The 17,439-nt window shown below is 50.0% G+C and overlaps 1 protein-coding gene and 1 long non-coding RNA gene across 2 annotated transcripts; both read right to left on the reverse strand.

Annotated features, from left to right (window-relative positions):
- Positions 1-2,307: 2,307 nt before the first annotated feature.
- On the reverse strand, positions 2,308-6,497 carry ZNF784 (zinc finger protein 784). Its single transcript, XM_015125138.3, has 2 exons — positions 6,346-6,497; positions 2,308-4,200 (listed from the first exon to the last, which is right to left on the reverse strand). Exons 1-2 carry the CDS (start codon positions 6,421-6,423, stop codon positions 3,307-3,309), a joined length of 972 nt encoding a protein of 323 aa, XP_014980624.2. The 5' UTR covers positions 6,424-6,497; the 3' UTR covers positions 2,308-3,306.
- A 5,594-nt stretch (positions 6,498-12,091) lies between these two features.
- Positions 12,092-15,057, reverse strand: LOC106994897 (uncharacterized). The gene is made up of 3 exons (XR_001441579.3): positions 13,219-15,057; positions 12,962-13,128; positions 12,092-12,230 (listed from the first exon to the last, which is right to left on the reverse strand). It is a non-coding gene; the product is annotated as an uncharacterized LOC106994897 (long non-coding RNA).
- Between the last annotated feature and the right edge of the window lie 2,382 nt (positions 15,058-17,439).

Consider the following 17,439-nt stretch of genomic DNA (forward strand, 5'->3'; position numbering starts at 1 on the left):
TGCACCTGTAATCCCAGCTACTTGGGAGACTGAGGCAGGAGAATCGCTTGAACCCAGGAGGCGGAGGTTGCAGTGAGCTGAGATCACGCCACTGCACTCCTGTCTGGGCGACAAGAGCTAGACTCCATCAAAAAAAAAAAAAAAAAAGAAACTTGAAGATGAAACTAAGTACAAGGGCACTGCCTGGGTGAGTCCTGTGTGACCCATGGGAGGGCAGCTACCCTGTGGGGCTCCATGTTCTAATGCTGAAGACCCAGCATGAGACAGACATTCTGCCAGCGCCCCCAAGGTTCAGGGTTCAGCAGTAATGTGGAAATGGAGCCTCACAATGTAAGGGACATGGAAGTATCACTAGGGGTCGAGGGAGCACAGAGGAGTCACCTTGTCAGAGTGGAAATGAGGCTAGAAAAGCTTCTTAGGGAGAAGGTGATCCCTGAACGATGACATAAACCAACTGAAGTTTGCCAGGTAAAGAAGTGGCAAAGAGGCCGGGCGCGGTGGCTCATGCCTGTAATCCCAGCACTTTGGGAGGTCGAGGTGGGTGGATCACGAGGTCAGAAGATTGAGACCATCCTGGCTAACACAGTGAAATCCTGTCTACTAAAAATACAAAAAATTAGCCGGGCGTGGTGGTGGGCGCCTGTAGTCCCAGCTACATGGGAGGCTGAGGCAGGAGAACAGCGTGAACCCGGGAGGTGGAGCTTGCAGTGAGCCGAGATCACGCCATTGCACTCCAGCCTGGGCGACAGAGCGAGACTTCGTCTCAAAAAAATAAATAAAATAAAATAAATAAAAATGGAAAAAAAAAAAAAAAAAAAGAAGTGGCAAAGATTTCCAGGCGGAGAGTTTAGTGTGTTGAACTAAACCCTGCTATTCTAGAGAATTTAAGACAGGTTAGTATGGCTGGAGGTTGGGTTCCTGGGGGCTAAATCCTGAAGGGTCTTGAATTCCAAACTGTGGGGCTTGGGAGATTTTATAGGGTAGACGCTGGAAACTGGCAGCTGCAAGGCCAAATATGACTACCAACACATTTTTGTTTAGTCTGTGCATTTTTTAAAAAGTTTGACTTGACTGCCAACATTGGGAAATCAAAAGATTTTACACAACGTGAACTAATGGAACTTCTGAAAGAAACTGGAAGATGTGGCAACCCAATCTGTGTTCCGGAGCTGAGCGGCCGTTACCCTCTTCTGATGGGGCACTCTCCAATTTGTTGAATCCCAACTCTTGAAACCTGGTGGCAATCACAATTATTTCATGTTGTTGATATTTTCCCCTTGAACCTGGACATCTTGCTCATGTATTTACATTTTCACCCAGCTCCTGTAGGCATTCACATTTCCAAATCCTTCTCAAAGCCACAAGGAGCTGTGGCTTGGCGACAAGGATCTGCGTGGATGCCATATGGAGAATGAAGAGGGCAGGTGGCCAGGCGCAATGGCTCATGCCTATAATCCCAACACTTTGGGAGGCCGAGGCGAGTAGATCACCTGAGGTCAGGAATTTGAGACCAGACCAGCCTGGCCAACATGGTGAAACCCCATCTCCACAAAAAATACAAAAATTAGCTGAGCACGGGGGTGCCCTCCTGTAATCCCAGCTACTCAGGAGGCTGAGGCAGAATTGCTTGAACCCAGGAGGCAGAGGTTACAGTGAGCCGAGATTGTGCCATTGGACTCCAACCTGGGCAACAAGAGCAAAACTCTATCTCAAAAAATTAAAATAAAAATAAAAAAACAAAAGAGGACAGCCACTGGACTGCTATGCAGTTGTCCATGTGTGAGACGACTGTTGGTCTACGAGTGTGGTGATGCTGAAAAGACGTTCCAATTCCAAAGATATTTAACTGGCTCAATTGAGGGAAACTGATAAGGGATTGGACATAAGGATGAGGATGAAGAAGGTTTAAACCTGCCCAGGAACCCAGCTTGGGTGGTGGTGCCAATGACATCAGAAGCATGGAAGTTTCTTTGAGGAAAACGGAATGAGTTCTGTTCACATTGTGAGTTATCTCATGGGGCCCACTGGGTGAACAGAAAGGTGTGCAAATCAGAGGCTCTCACTCAACAAGCATGCAAGGCACACTGAGAGTGCTTTTGCCAAACTTCCTTGACCCCCTCTCCTACAGCTGAACCACGTAACGCGTAACCACACAGTGGGGCGTATTCACTCCCCATTCTAAGGATGGGGGGACAGAAGCTTGGAGGAAGGTATGATGCAACTCACTGCTGGTGGCAAGACCACGGTGTGGCCCCTCCTCCCCCACCTCCCCAAAGTGGACAATCCCAATACAAGACCGACAGAGAAGCCCTTCACAAGGTCCTTTAATAGGAACAGAACTGAAGGTGTCACACCTCCAGCTCCCAAGTCCTCCTCTCGCTCCCACCACAGTGACTCTTTCACTCCACACCCTGGCCAGCCCACCATGCTGCCATCAGCCAGCCCTTCCTTGGGTTTGGTGGGGACTAGGCAGTAAGCTGTTTGCTTCGAACTGGGAGTGGAGGAAATCAGAGAAACCTGAGGCTACCTTGAGGCTTGTGGGGGACCATGGGCTCTGAGTCTAAAGCTTTAGGAGGGGGATGCTAAGTAGCTGCTTGCTTCATGTGTTCTCAGTTGCCTCTGAAGAAGAGTGGATGGGTTAAGGACAGACCACAATGGGGGTGGGGGCGGGGTTTGCCGCTGTTGGAGTCCTATGGTCAGGCTTACATCCTTGAGGCTCAAGTGCTCTCAGCTGTGACTTGGAGACCCTCTGGCTTTGAGGTGATGGGATCCCAGAGTCTCTTCACAGACAACCTGGTGAGTGTCTTCTGCCTGAGGGTGGATAGGCATCCCAGGTCCAGTGCAACGCAGTGAGGTAGGCAAGAGACTCCATCCTGGTCCACCCATGGAGGACCAGAGCAGAACACTATGGTGGACCCCAATTCCCCCCTTCCATTCGATCCTGGCTTCTCCTCTGAAGTGCCCAGGCTCTGTCGTGACAGGCCGGGTCTTGCACAAGGACAAGCCAACCAAGAGGCATCGGGGCAGTGACATCCAGCCCCTGGACCTTGCCTTTGGCCGCACACCTGCAGAGCAGCAAGAGCTGCACCCCTCCTCTCCTAGGCCTGGCAGAGGTGCTATGTGGGCGTATGGGAGTCTGGAGCCCGGCCCTCTCCCTCTGCTCTCCATCGTTAGCAGCTCACAGCCATCCCTGCAGCTGTCATCTCTCCCCCAATCTCCCCTCTTCTGTCCCCTGCCTCCGTTTCCCCACCCCCGCCCCCCGGGTCGCCGCCTACCTCCGCCTTAACTAACCCATGTTCCTGCAGCCTACTGGTCGGCCTCCACCTTCACCTTCGCGGTCTCCCCCCGCCCCTCCTCCGCAGGGTCCCCTGCCCCACACCGGCTCCCCGACCCCTGAGCCGCCGACGAGCCCAGCTGGCCTCCAGAGTCTCCCAGCCCCGGCCCCGGCCCGTGGAAGTGGGTGCGCTGGTGCTTGCGGAAGTTGGAGGAGTTGTTGAAGGTGCGGTCGCAGAGCGTGCAGCGGAACGGGCGCTCGCCCGTGTGGATGCGGGCGTGGCCGCTAAGCACCGAGGACTGGGTGAAGCCCTTGCCGCAGATGCCGCAATGGTACGGCCGCTCACCAGTGTGCACGCGCTCGTGGTCTCGCATGTCTGAGGAGCGGCGGAAGGGCTTGGCGCAGAATCTGCAGGCAAAAGGCTTCCCCACCGCTGCGCCCGCCGCCGCTGCCGCCATCACCACCTCCGCCCTTTCCGGGGCTACCCCGGGCCTCTGTTCTGCAACGGCCGCTGCGTCCAGAGGCCTCCGAGAGGTGCCCGGCTCCACCCCGTGTCGGTGCTGGTGCCGGAGCAGGGGCGCCAAGGCCTTGAAGGCGCGGGGGCAGAGCGCGCAGCGGTAGGGCCGCTCCCCCGTGTGCAGGCTGTAGTGTGCGCGCAGGCTGGCGGGGCCCGGGCAGCTGTGGCCGCACACGTGGCACCGGCTGGGGTCCCCACCAGGCCCGCCTCCCTCGGCCCCGGCCAGGTGGCCATGTTCGTGGAACAGCAGCTCGGAAACCAGCCGGAAGGCAGCAGGGCACAAGGCACAGTGGAAAGAACCTGGCTCTGGGGGCTCAGGGACCAGAGTGGTGTCTGTCACCTTCACCACCTGGATCTCGATGAGGTCACTCGGGGGTGTGCCGGGCCGGCAGTCATCAGGCACCAGGACCTGGGCAAAAGGAGAAGAAACAGGAGCCTGTGGAACCTGCCTCAAGATCGCCCCAGCACGCCCCAATTATTAAAGCTTCGGCTCCGGCCGGGCGCGGTGGCTTAAGCTTGTAATCCCAGCACTTTGGGAGGCCGAGACGGGCGGATCACGAGGTCAGGAGATCGAGACCATCCCGGCTAACCCGGTGAAACCCCGTCTCTACTAAAAAAAATACAAAAAACTAGCCGGGCTAGGTGGTTGGTGCCTGTAGTCCCAGCTACTCGGGAGGCTGAGGCAGGAGAATGGTGTAAACCCGGGAGGCGGAGCTTGCAGTGAGCTGAGATCCGGCCACTGCACTCCAGCCTGGGCGACAGAGCGAGACTCCGTCTCAAAAAACAAAACAAAACAAAAGCTTCGGCTCCTTTATTATTTTCAGACAGGGTCTCAAACTGTTGCCCAGGCTGGAGTGCAGTGGCACGATCGTGGCTCATTGCAACCTCGACCTCCTGGGCTCAAGCGATCCTCCCACTTCAGCTCCCTGAGTAGCTGGGACTACAGGCGTGCACCACCACACCCAGCTAGTTAAAAAAAAAATTTATTTCTGGCCAGGTACAGTGGCTCAGGCCTGTAATCCCAGCACTTTGGGAGGCCAAGGCAGGTGGATCACTTGAGGTCAGGAGTTCGAAACCAGCCTGGCCAACATGGCAAAACACCGTCTCTACTAAAAATGCAAAAATTAGCCAGGTGTTGTGGCTGCTGCCTGTAATGCTAGCTACTTGGGAGACTAAGACACAAGAATCGCTTGAACCCAGGAGGTGGAGGTTGCAGTGAGATGTGATCATGCCACTGCACTCCAGCCCAGGCGACAGAATAAGACTCCATCTTAAACAGCAAAACAAAAAAAATTATTATTACTTTTTAATGTTGAGGGAGTCCCACTATGTTGCCCAGGCTGGTTTCCAACTACTGGGCTCAAGAGATCCTTCTGGCTCTGCCTCCCAAAGTGCTGCGATTGCAAGCGAGAGCCACTGTGCCTGGCCCATCCTTCAGCATTCTGTTGTATCCTCATCATTTCCCCTCCTGTCCAAAATATATTATGGATCCCACCTTTTCTTCTCCACCCTACTTAAAGCCCCATCACTTGGCGCCTCCACAATTGAAAAACCCAAGGGCATCTGTTGCTACTTCTGCTGGCTTGTAACCCACCTCCCTAGAATAGCCTGAAGGTCTTTTGAAAATGTAAATCAGATCAAGTCATTTTTCGCACTCAAAACCCTCCAATGGCTCCAAATGTACTTATCCCAAAATGTCACTATAATATCTGTGGCGACGTAGCTCCACTTATCTCTCTGACCCCAGCTTAAACATAAGCCAGCACCCAGCTGACTTCTCTCGTCTAAATTTAGCTCCCCCACCCCCACAGTATTGGCTCAATTTTTATTTCCTTTATAGAACATATCACAGTGACTCTCATTGATTGTTTCTCTCCCCTCAAGAGACTGCAGGCTCCAAGAGAACACAGCCCTTGTCTGTCTTGGTCACTTCTCTATTTACAGAGCCGAAGTAGGAGCTCAGTAAATGTTTGTTGAATGAATGAATGTCCTCAATTACTCTAATTCCGAGTGGGGGAAAGTGGAGGAAGTTCCAAAGTCACCTAGACCACCCACTTCTACTCCCAAATCCTCCCTTGGGCATTCGAGAAGCATCACTAAGACCCTGCAAAATTATCCCCTACCCCAACACAGGTGCTCCAATCATAATCCCCCACGTTTTTCAGGGTCACCTTCCCAACCTTCTACCCTAGAATTAGCCCTATAATTTGAGGCCCCGGGCCCCTTACAAGGCTCCACCCAAATTATGCAAATTATCCATGGTAAGCCCCCTTCCCTGGACCCAAACCCGCCCCACAAGACAACACCGTCCTCAGACTCCGCCCCCATCCAGCCCCGCCCACCACCCATAGGTTCCTCCCACGCCCCGCCCACCAAGGCATGCTCTCCTCCCCTGCCCCGCCCCTCGCGCAACCCCAACAAGCCCCACCCCCAGGGCCACAGCACTAAATACCTCCCCCGCCCACCCCTCATAGGCCCCGCCCCGGCCCCGCCCCCTACACTACGACCTCCTCCCACCTCGAGCCCCACGCCCAGGCCCCTTCCTTGCCCGCACCAGGTCCAGTGGCTCCTGGGATCGCGACTCCGGGGTCGGTGCGCTCGGACTCCGGGGCTCCGGGCGCGCAGCGGCCATCTTGTGCCCAAGCCCCGCCCCCGAGGCCAATGTTCGCTCTGAAAAGGGGTGGGGCTCGAACTGGCGTAGGAGCTACTGCGCAGACGCACTGCGGGGCGGCGGGGGGCGTGGCGCAGCAGGGGGCGTGGCGTGGCGGGGCGTGGCGGCTGAGCACGAGAGAAAGTGAGTTGTTCACTCTCTAATTACCTGTTGGTCCCTCCGAGGGAACGCTCTGATGGCACTAGGACGCCTGTAACACCCTGGGAACAAATCCCAGCGTTCCTTCTAAACCAACGCAGGCCGACTCGAGGCTCTAGCAGTCAGGGGAACCTCAGCAGAACTGAAGACGCTTTGCTTTGTTTCCACAGTAAACGTTTTTGTGGTTATCTCTGCCCTGCTCATGACAATATAATGACGCCAAGTTTATAAATGTCGGTGTAGGCCGGGTGCGGTGGCTCATGCCTGTATTCTCAGCTACTCGGGAGGCAGAGGTGGGAGGATCGCTTGAGGCTGGGAAGTCGAGGCTGCAGTGAGCCATGATCTCGCCACTGCATCCAGCCTGAGCGACAGAAAGACTCTGTCAAAAAAAAAAAAAAAGGCAGTGGAGAGAAAAATATTCAGTAAACAGCAACACAGGTGGTCCTGGGAGGACGCAAAAACCCGCAAGCTGATGTTATGTTTGGGAGGAAAGACCTCAAAGACGCGGGGTTTTCGGCAGCACCAAAGACCAAAGACAGGGCTCTTCTTAGCTGCCCAGTTTAGTCATTCCTGGAGGTGTCACTTTGGATAAGTCACTACACTTCTCTGGACCATTTTTCTTTCTTCTGTATGGAACTGTAGAAGCATTGTGACAAACCACTGAGAAGAGAGATGGAAGAGTTTGGAAACATCTTTAAGTAGTTTTCTTGAAAGGGCAGGATAGGAGATACTTAAACATGATCCTAATCATGATCCTTTCATTCATACATATATATGAAATTATATTTTGTGATATAGTGGTGTAAAATAAAAATAAACACCACTTAGGCTGAATTATCTCCTCCTCCTCCTCCTTCTTTCTTCTTCTTATTTTATAGAGATGGGGGTCTTGCTGTCTTACCTTGCCCAGGCTGGTCTTGAACTCCTAGCCTTAAGCGATCCTTCTGCCTGGTCTTCCAAAGCTATATTCCCCTTTCTTTTCTTTTGATTTATATATATAAAAATCAGGGCTCAAGCGATTCTCCTGCCTCAGCCTCCTGAGTAGCTGGGACTACAGGCATGTGCCACCACGCCCGGCTAATTTTTGTATTTTTAGTAGAGACAGGGTCTCACCATGTTGGCCAGGCTGGTCTCGAACTCCTGACCTCAGGTGATCTGCCCACCTCAGCCTTCCAAAGTGCTGGGACTACAGGCGTGAGCCACCGCGCCCAGCCTAAAATAAATGTTTAAATGTTGTGGGTCGCTAAGAGTATCATGGGCCCTAGGCACTGTATCTGCTACTGTGTTGAATGCATAAGTCAGCCCTTTCTGTCCAGGTTTCCTAATTTGCAAAATGAGGATGATAAGAAAACCTACTTCACACAGTTGCTATGATGATTACAGAAGTCATTATATATAAAGTATTTTGGACAATGTATGGCACACAGTAGGTGCTATGAGTTAGCTATAATAATTACTACCATTTGGCACTCCCACTAGCAATAAATAGGGACCTCTGTTGCTTAACATTCTTATCAATATCTGATAGTCAAACTTTAAAATGTTCAGTAATCTCTTGGTGTGAAATCATTTCATTTCATTTCTTTTCTTTTTTTTTGAGAAACAGCCCAGGCTGGAGTGCAGTGGCGTGATCTCAGCTCACTGCAACCTCCGCCTCCCTGATTCAAGAAAATCTCCTGCTTCAGCTTCCCGAGTAGCTGGGACTACAGGCGCCCACCACCACGCCTGGCTTTTCTGTATTTTTGGTAGAGACGGGGGTTCATCGTGTTAGCCAGGATGGTCTCGATCTCCTGACCTCATGATCTGCCTGCCTCACCTCAACCTCCCGAAGTGCTGGGATTACAGGCGTGAGCCACTGTGCCTGGTCTATTTCTTACTGAGAAGCTCTTTATTAAAAGAGATCATTTATAGCACACAGAACTCATCCCCCAGTTTCCCTTTTTTGGGAGCTGGAAGTATGTCATCTCTGCATCCCTATAGAGAAGGCACGTATATGCCTCAGTGAGTGTTTGGTGAATGAACGAGTGAGAAATTGAATTCATGCAGGTGGAAGAATTTTGTACCAGAGCTTAAGGCTATTGAGTATTTTTTTTCCCTTTTTTTCTCCCTAACCTCGCTAAAGCTATTAAATATTCACAGAGGAGAGCACTGTTTAGTGGAATTACCATAAGCTTTCAAATCAGGCAAACCTGGGTCCAGATCCATTTGTCCACTTGCTGTGCAACTCTGGGCAAGCAACGTCCCCTCTAAGTGTCTAGCTGACATCTACAAAGTGGGCACCATAATGCCGTTTGGCAGGGTTGTAGTTAGAATGCCACCAATTGAGAATGCTGAAGGTCTATGTGATGCCTGGAACCAACTGGTGCTCAATAAATGTGGGTTCTGGCTGGGCGTGGTGGCCCCGTCTCTACTAAAAATACAAAAATTAATGTGCACAGTGGAGCGTGCCTGTAGTCCCAGCAACTTGGGGAGCTGAGGCAGGAGGATTGCTTGAGCTTGGGAAGTTGAGGCTGCAGTGAGCCAAGATCACGCCACTGCACTCTGGCCTGGGTGACAAAGTAAGACCCTGTCTCAAAAAATAAACATAAAATAAATATAAAATTTTAAAATTTAAAAACAAATCTGGGTTCCTTGCCTTTTCGTCTGTTGTCTGGTTTCTGAGTCCCTCAGTGCCTAGCAGAACACTAACAGACTACTGCATGACTTGAGGCCAGAAGCCCGGCTACACAGAGCCATTAGAAAATTGCAAGAGGATTTTAGTGGGGCGCAGTGGCAGGTGCCTGCAATCCCAGCTACTCAGGAGGCTGAGGCAGGAGAATCGCTTGAACCGGGGAGGCGGAGGTTGCAGTAAGCCCAGATAGCACCATTGCACTCCAGCCTGGGAGACAGAGCAAGACTCCATTTAAAAAAGAAAGAAAAAAAAAAAAAGAAAAAAAGAAAGAAAAGAAAAGAAAACGAAAAAGAAAAAGAAAATGGCAGGAAGAGTCTTGGACTTGGAATCAGAAGATTTGCCTCGCTTCTTTCCATCTCTACCTTCCTGTAAAACCTGAGCACTTCACTTCTCCTCACGGAGCCTAGATTTCCTGCCTTTTAAAAGAAATTGGCTGATAGAGTTAGTTAGATGGCTCTGCAATTCCTCTCCCTTTCATTTTTCTATGTACCCAAGAAAACTGAAATATACGTGCACACAAAAACTTGTAAACAAATGCTTGTAGCAGTATTATTCATAACAGCCAAAAAGCAGAAACGACCCAAATGTCCATAAACAACATGTGGTATATCCATAGAGTGGAATACTATTTGGCCATAAATGAGTAAAATACTGATCTGTGTGAAAACATGGATGAACCTTTATGCTAACTTAGAGGCTGGGAAGGGTGTGTGGTGGAAGCGGGGACAAATGAAGGTTGGTTAATGGGTACCAACATACAGCTACATAGAAGACATACTTTTTTTTTGCGATGGAGTTCTGCTCTTGTTGCCCAGGCTGGAGTGCAGTGGCGCGATCTCGGTTCACGGCAACCTCCGCCTCCCGGGTTCAAGCAATTCTCCTGCCTCAGTCTCCTGAGTAGGTGGGATTACAGGTGCCCACCAGCATGCCTGGCGAATTTTTGTGTTTTTAGTAGAGACGGGGTTTCACCATCTTGGCCAGGCTGGTCTAGAACTCCTGACCTCGTGATCCACCCGCCTTGGCCTCCCAAAGTCCTGGGATTACAGGTGTGAGCCACTGTGCCCAGTCTGTATATTGCAAAGTAGTTAGGAGAGAGCACTTGAAATGTTCCCAACACATAGAAATGATGAACACTCAAGAATGGTGGTTACCCCAAATGCCCCGATTTGATTGATCATTACACATTCTATGCATGTCACAAATACTCACATGTACCCCAAACTATGTAAAATATTATGTGTCAATAAAATAAAATTTAAAAATAGATTAAGTGAAAGAAGCCAGGCACAAAGGACCACATATTAGAAGACTATTAATACCAGAATAGGGTAATCTGTAGCGGCAGAGTGTAGCTTTGTGGTTCCTTAGGGTGGGTGGGGATAGAGAGTTGGAGGGAAGGAAGAATAGAGGAGTGATACCTAAAGGGCATGGGATCTCTCTTTGAGGTGATGAAAGTGTTCTAACGTTGACATCGTGATATTTGCACACAACTATGAATATACTGACTATTGAATTATACACTTTAAATGGGTGAATTGGGTGGGGTTCAGTGGCTCATGCCTCTAATTCTAGCACTTTACGAGGCAGAGGCAGGAGGATCCCTTGAACCCAGGAGTTCCAGACCAGCCTGGGCAACACATCACCACAGCCATCTCTACCAAAAACAAAACAAACAAAACCAAAACACAAACGCAAAAAAAGCGCGGTGTAGTGGTGCATGCCTGTAGTCGCAGCTACTTAGCAGGTTGAGGTGGGAGGATTACCTGAGCCCAGGACGTTGAGGCTGCAGTGAGCCATGACCGTGCCACTGTAATCTAGCCTGGGCAACAGAGCAGCCAGACCCTGTCTCAAAACTAACTAAATAGGCCGGGCGCGGTGGCTCACGCCTATAATCCCAGCACTTTGAGAGGCCAAAGCGGGTGGATCACCTGAGGTCAGGAGTTCTAGACCAGCATGGCCAACATGGTGAAACCCTGTCTCTGCTAAGTAAATAAAAAAACAAACAAATTAGCCAGGCCCACGTGGTGGCACACGCCTGTAATCCCAGCTACTCGGGAGGCTGAGACAGGAGAATTGCTTGAACCCAGGAGGTGGAGGTTGCAGTGAGCCAAAATCGGGCCACTGCACTCTAGCCTGGGCAACAGAGTAAGACTCCATCTCAAAAAAACTACAAAGAGGCCGGGCACAGTGGCTCACGCCTGTGATCCCAGCACTTTGGGAGGCTAAGGCAGGAGGATCACCTGAGGTCAGGAGTTTGAGACCAGCCTGACCAGTATGGTGAAACCCTGTCTCTATTAAAAATACAAAAATTAGCCAGGCATGGTGGCAGGTGCCTGTAATCTCAGCTACTCAGGAGGCTGAGGCAAGGGGAATCGCTTGAACCCAGGAGGCAGAGGTTGCAGCGAGCGGAGATCACACCACTGCACTCCTGCCTGGGTGACAGAGCAAGACTCCATCTCAAAATAATAATAATAATAATAATAATAATAATAATAATTGGCTGAACATGATGACCTTTCAGGATCAAACTGTAGATGCTATTTAAAAACTATAAACCTGGTATGGTAAGTATATGGATGTTCACTATGCGATTCTTTCAACTTTTCTATATATTTGAAATTTTTCATAATAAAATGTTGGTGTGGGAGCCTGTAGACTGTTTTTGTAATCTGAATTTTGAAAACCTCAAATCAATTCCATGATAATTCTCATGATACTGTCAGTTCCCTGAAGGTAGACACCATGTTCACATCTTCACCTCCCATATCTCTGACGTCCACACTAGTGTCTGGGAGTATTCAGATATTCAATACACATGAATTGAATTAGTGAATCAACACATAAGTGTATTGAATGTGAAATGAATACAGAGATGAATAAGTAGCTGGTAACAATGGCCGTCTGAAGTCCTACGCCAATAGTAATCCTCAGAGATCCTCCTCAAACCTTCCTGTTCGATCTGCAAAGTAACAATAACATTAACAATAATAGCTAATATATATTGAGCGCTCACTGACTGTGAGGGGAGGCAGGTCCAGATTTTGCAGAAAGCGAAGCTTATCCAATTAAGAAAAAGAGTACTAAGCTAAAAATACAAAATAAGATACGCAAGCGAACATTTAGTATGAGAAAATAAATCCCACCTAATGACATTTACAAGATGACAATTACCATATGCAACCTCCAATTACAAAGCATACAAGACATTTTTATTAATTTACAACCTTACACAGCTCTGTAACACTTTCCTCCCTGCATCCTTCGATCTGTATTTCGTACCACAACAATTTACAGTTTAAGCAAGTTTTATTTCAGATTCAGGACAGTTGCAGATTTAGCACGGTCGAGTTTGGGAAAATCAAAATCACGTTTCTTTCAGGTATGAATTTAAGTTTACAAGGCATGGCAAACTTTTTTGAGCAGTGACTAATCTTAAATATTCTTTGAATTGTTGACACCCACTAGGTAGAGAAGTGGTCGTGCCCGCGAGGAGCCTCGGAAGGTTAAGCTTTGTTAGCTTCGTGGTAAATCCACCTGAACAGCTACATTTAACGACTTTTAAGGGAAAGAATCATATCCGCTTTGCTACACGAAAGGGGGAATCTTGAGAGGTAAGACTGGACTCCGGCTTGGAACCGGATTGTGGGGGTCCTCCACGCCTCTCTCAGGACCCTTCTTGTCGCTACCTACCCCGCCTATCTTCCAACAGAAAAACACGGAGGTTCCCAGAACCGAGAGTCGGGAGCCCCAGCTGGCTCCTGGCTGGTTCTGAGCGAGTTCCTTCCCATTCTGGCGCCTGAGGTTTTCGTCTGTGTGATGAGGTGGGCACATCCCGATCTCCCCGTTGGTTCCCAGCGCTGTCAGAACAAAAATGAACGAGAGACAGGAAGCCCGTCGGCGGAGCGTGATCGTTTGGGGAGTTGGGGGGCGGAGGGGTCCCCACTTACTGAAGGGGGTGGGGTGGGTCAGAGCGGAGAGCGGCTCCTTCCTCTCGGAGCCTTGTGTTTCCAGCCGGAGCGTTTTCGCAAAGGGCCCGAAACGCGCTCCTTTTTCCCAGGGACTCTCCCCAGTCACGGCCCGAGCCTTTCCTAAAAGCACTCTCACTGGCCGCCGTTTCCTCTCGGCTGGACCAGAGAGGCAGCCTGGATAGCCGACCCAACCCGCCTAGGACCCGCTGGCTCCAGTGCTGAGGAGCTTAGAGAAGGAGAAGTTGTAACAAGGCGGATGGCTGGGCCTGGGGAGATGGGGGAACCATAGAGAGGCGGGCGGGTAGAGGGGCCAATGTGGGAGTGCAGACGAGAGGAAGCCTGCGGGTAGATGGGCAAGAAGGGAAAACACTAGAGACGCGGGACGGCTAGACGGGCCGTCAGGAGCGAGATGCAGTGTGGGGCGGGCCGCTGGCCTCCGAAGGCGGGAACGGAAAACGGATCTCCTTGGGTTGAGGGATGTTGGCATGTCGGGAGGTCTTTAGTCTCAGTCCAACGCTACCAGCGTGCCCTAGAGCTGTGAACTCTTAGTCGGCTTCATATTATTTGTCACTTGTAAAACAGGAATGATTCTGTTACCGCTCAGGGTGATGAAATAAAATCATGTATGAAAGGACTAAGCATAGTGCCTTTGCACAGATAATATGGGACACCTGGGAACGGCTGCTATTATTTTCCCACTCTGAAGTTCTTCTGCAGCTCTGAAGTTCATCAGGGAATTAAAACTAGGCACTCGTGCATTAAAAGAGAGAGAGAGAGAGAGAGAGAGAGAGAGAGAGAGAGATCTGAGGATTCCCATATAATCACTCTCAAGGTGTCTCCGTCTCTAAAGCCTCGTCCCGAGCTCAGACTTCATTCTTTCTCATGTGGGTCACAGTATCAGCCAGCCTCCTCCTCCCTTCCCTAGTCTCTCAGCTCCCAACTCAGCCGCTGAACATAGACAGATCCTTTTTGTTTGTGTGTTTGTTTGTTTGTTCTGTTTGAGACGGAGTCTCGCTCTGTCGCCCAGGCTGGAGTGCAGTGGCGCAATCTCGGCTCACTGCAAGCTCCGCCTCCCGGGTTCACGCCATTCTCCCGCCTCAGCCTCCCGAAAAACTGGGACTACAGGCGCCCGCCACCACGCCTGGCTAATTTTTGTGTTTTTAGTAGAAACAGGGTTTCACCATGTTGGCCAGGATGGTCTCGATCTCTTGACCTCAGGTGATCCACCCGCCTCGGCCTCCCAAAGTGCTGGGATTACAGGCGTGAGCCACCGCGTCCGGCCAAGTCCAGGTTCTTTAGTCTGGTAGTTGTGGATGTCTCCACCAGCATCGTCCCCTGCTTGGTCCATTGTGTGTGCTCAGTTGCCCTGAAAGATGGACAGTTCTTTAGGCTCTTTCAGTCCTGGCTTTTATACCCACTTCCCCATCTTGGCTAACTCTCTTGTGTTCTCCAAGACAACTCAGATGTCACACTGGAAAACCTTTCCAATTCTATTCCTCTCCCCTGCTGAGTCAAGTGGCCCTTCTGGCCTCTTGCACCTGTCATTGCACTTATGACCCTGCATTATGATTGCCTGTTTGTTTACCTGTCTACTTCTGGAGACCTGTCTGTCCAATATGGTTAAGTTACTAGCCACATGTGGCTTGAAATTGTATTAGGCCAAATTGAAACATGCTGTAAGTGGAAAATAGACACTAGATATCCAAGATTTAGTACAACGAAAATGAATGTAACACAACTCAGTAATTTTTATACTGCTTATATGTGAAAAGTTTTGGTAATATTTTAGATAGGGTGGGTTAAATAAAATGTTATTCATATGCACTTCACCTGTTTGTTTTTTACTTTATCAATGTGGCAACTATTAGACAGAAATAATTATATATGTATATTTACACTGGCTAGCATATACATAGAAGACTATAGGTGTAAGTATTTCCTTGCTCTGTTGGCTGAAAGGGCTTAGAAGCCATGATGCCCCAGCAGCAATGAGCACACTAAGCACCCAGGTGTTGGTTTCTGATACCAATCTCCCAGGACTCCTTGGGGAAATGATGGTAGGAATGGGACAGGAAACATACAAGATGGGCCCAAACGATCTTCTTTTTCTTTTTTTATTTTTTGGTTTGTTTGTTTTTTGAGACAGAGTCTCGCTCTGTTGCCCAGGCCAGAGTGCAGTGGCGTGATCTTGGCTCACTGCAGCCTCCGCCTCTTGGGCTCAAGCGATTCTCCTGCCTCAGCCTCCCAAGTAGCTGGGAACACAGGTACCTGCCACCATGCCCGGCTAATTTTTGTATTTGTAGTAGAGACAGGGTTTCACCATGTTGGCCAGGATGGTCTCGAATTCCTGACCTCAAGTGATCCGCCTGCCTCAGCCTCACAAAGTGCTGGGATTACAGGTATGGGCCACTGCGCCCGGCCCCTTTATCTTTTTCTTCCTTTCTTTCTTTCTTTTTTTTTTTTCTGAGATAGGGTCTTGCTTTGTCGCCCATGATGGTGTGCAGTGCCACAGTCATTGCTCCCTGCAGCCTCGACCTCCTGGGCTCAAGCGATCCTGCCACCTCAGCCTCCTGAGTAACTTGCACTACAGGTGTTCAAGCCATCACACCCGGCTAAGTTTTGTATTTTTTTGTAGAGACAGGGCTTCACCATGTTGCCCTGGCTGGTCTTGAACTCCTGGGCTCAAGTAATCCTCCCACCTTGACCTCCAAAAGTGCTGGGATGACAGATGTGAGCTACCATGTCTAGCCGCCATAATTTCTGTTTTTTTTCTTTTCTTTTTTTTTGAGAGCGAGTCTCACCCTGTCACCCAGGCTGGAGTGCAGTGGCGTGATCTCAGCTCACTGCAACCTGCGCCTCCCGGGTTCAAGCAGTTCCCTGACTCAGCCTCCTGAGTAGCTGGGATTACAGGTGTCTGCCACCACACCCAGCTAATTTTTGTATTTTTAGTAGAGACAGGACTTCACCATCTTGGCCAGGCTGGGTTCGAACTCCTGACCTCCTGATCCACCCACTTCGGCCTCCCAAAGTGCTGGGATTACAGGCGTGAGCCACCGCGCCAGGCCTACTGCCATAATTTCATTCAACCTCTCTGGTCCTCAGTTTCCTTATCTGTGAAATGTTAGTGCTGAATTTGAGAAACCAAGGGGCCTTCTTCTTCCAAATTCTAGTCGTGAGTTAGGTAAGATTCTTTAGTGAGGCTGAACGAGTCTTTGAACTTGAGTTTCTGTAGGCTAGAGGAAACAGTAGTCCCCTACCTACTTCTCCCAGGTTCTAAGGTGGGTGAGACATTTTGATATTTTGGTCTTTGTCGCCCCCACGAGGCCTAGGAGGGTTCCCTATCGCCCCAGGTGTCCAATAAAGATCAATCCGCCAGGTGTTGTGGCTCAGGCCTGTAATCTCTGCACTTTGGGAGGCCGAGGAGGGCGGATCACCTGAGGTCAGGAGTTCAAGACCAGCCTGATCAACATGGAGAAACCCCGTCTCTACTAAAAATACAAATTAGCCCGGCGTGGTGGCGCATGCCTGTAATCCCAGCTACTCCGGAGGCTGAGGCAGGAGAATCGCTTCAACCCGGGAGATGGAGGTTGCAGTGAGGTGTGCTGAGATCATGCCGTTGCACTCCAGCTTGGGCAACGAGAGCGAAACTCCGTCTCAAAAAAAAAAAAAAAAAAAGAAGAAGTGAGAAAGATTTACTTGCCACCTAGGGTAACTGCTGGTCTTCTTTCCCCTATTAGTGTAACTCAGTGTAATCTATTTCAACTCTGCACCTGCTGGACTTTGTGAATGGGGAGTTTACTCTCTGGTCTCAGTAGCCCCATCGATAAAAGGGAATAACTTATCTCCTCCTTGTCAACAGCCAGATGGTGGTGATTTGCCAAATCTAAGACATCTATTTTCTTGCCTTGTTCTTCTTTATTTTTTCCCTCTCAGTTTTAAAACTGGATAGCCCCAAGACTTCTTCCAAACCAGGGTGAGTTGCTCACCTATTTTGTCCTCACTTGTATCCTTAAGTGCAAACTGTCATTACCTTATTGGCCACCAGGGGGTGCCCTACACATATAGTACTGTGGTTAAAGAAGCTGGCTCAGGAGAAAGCGAAGAACCAGGGCCCAGTTCCCAGCCTTGCCCTGAGTTCCTACAAACCTTCAAGGGCCTGCTCTACTTCACAGAGCATCATGTCTCACACTCAGCATCCTC

The sequence above is a fragment of the Macaca mulatta genome, chromosome 19, assembly GCF_049350105.2.
Source record: "Macaca mulatta isolate MMU2019108-1 chromosome 19, T2T-MMU8v2.0, whole genome shotgun sequence".
NCBI lineage: Eukaryota > Metazoa > Chordata > Mammalia > Primates > Cercopithecidae > Macaca > Macaca mulatta.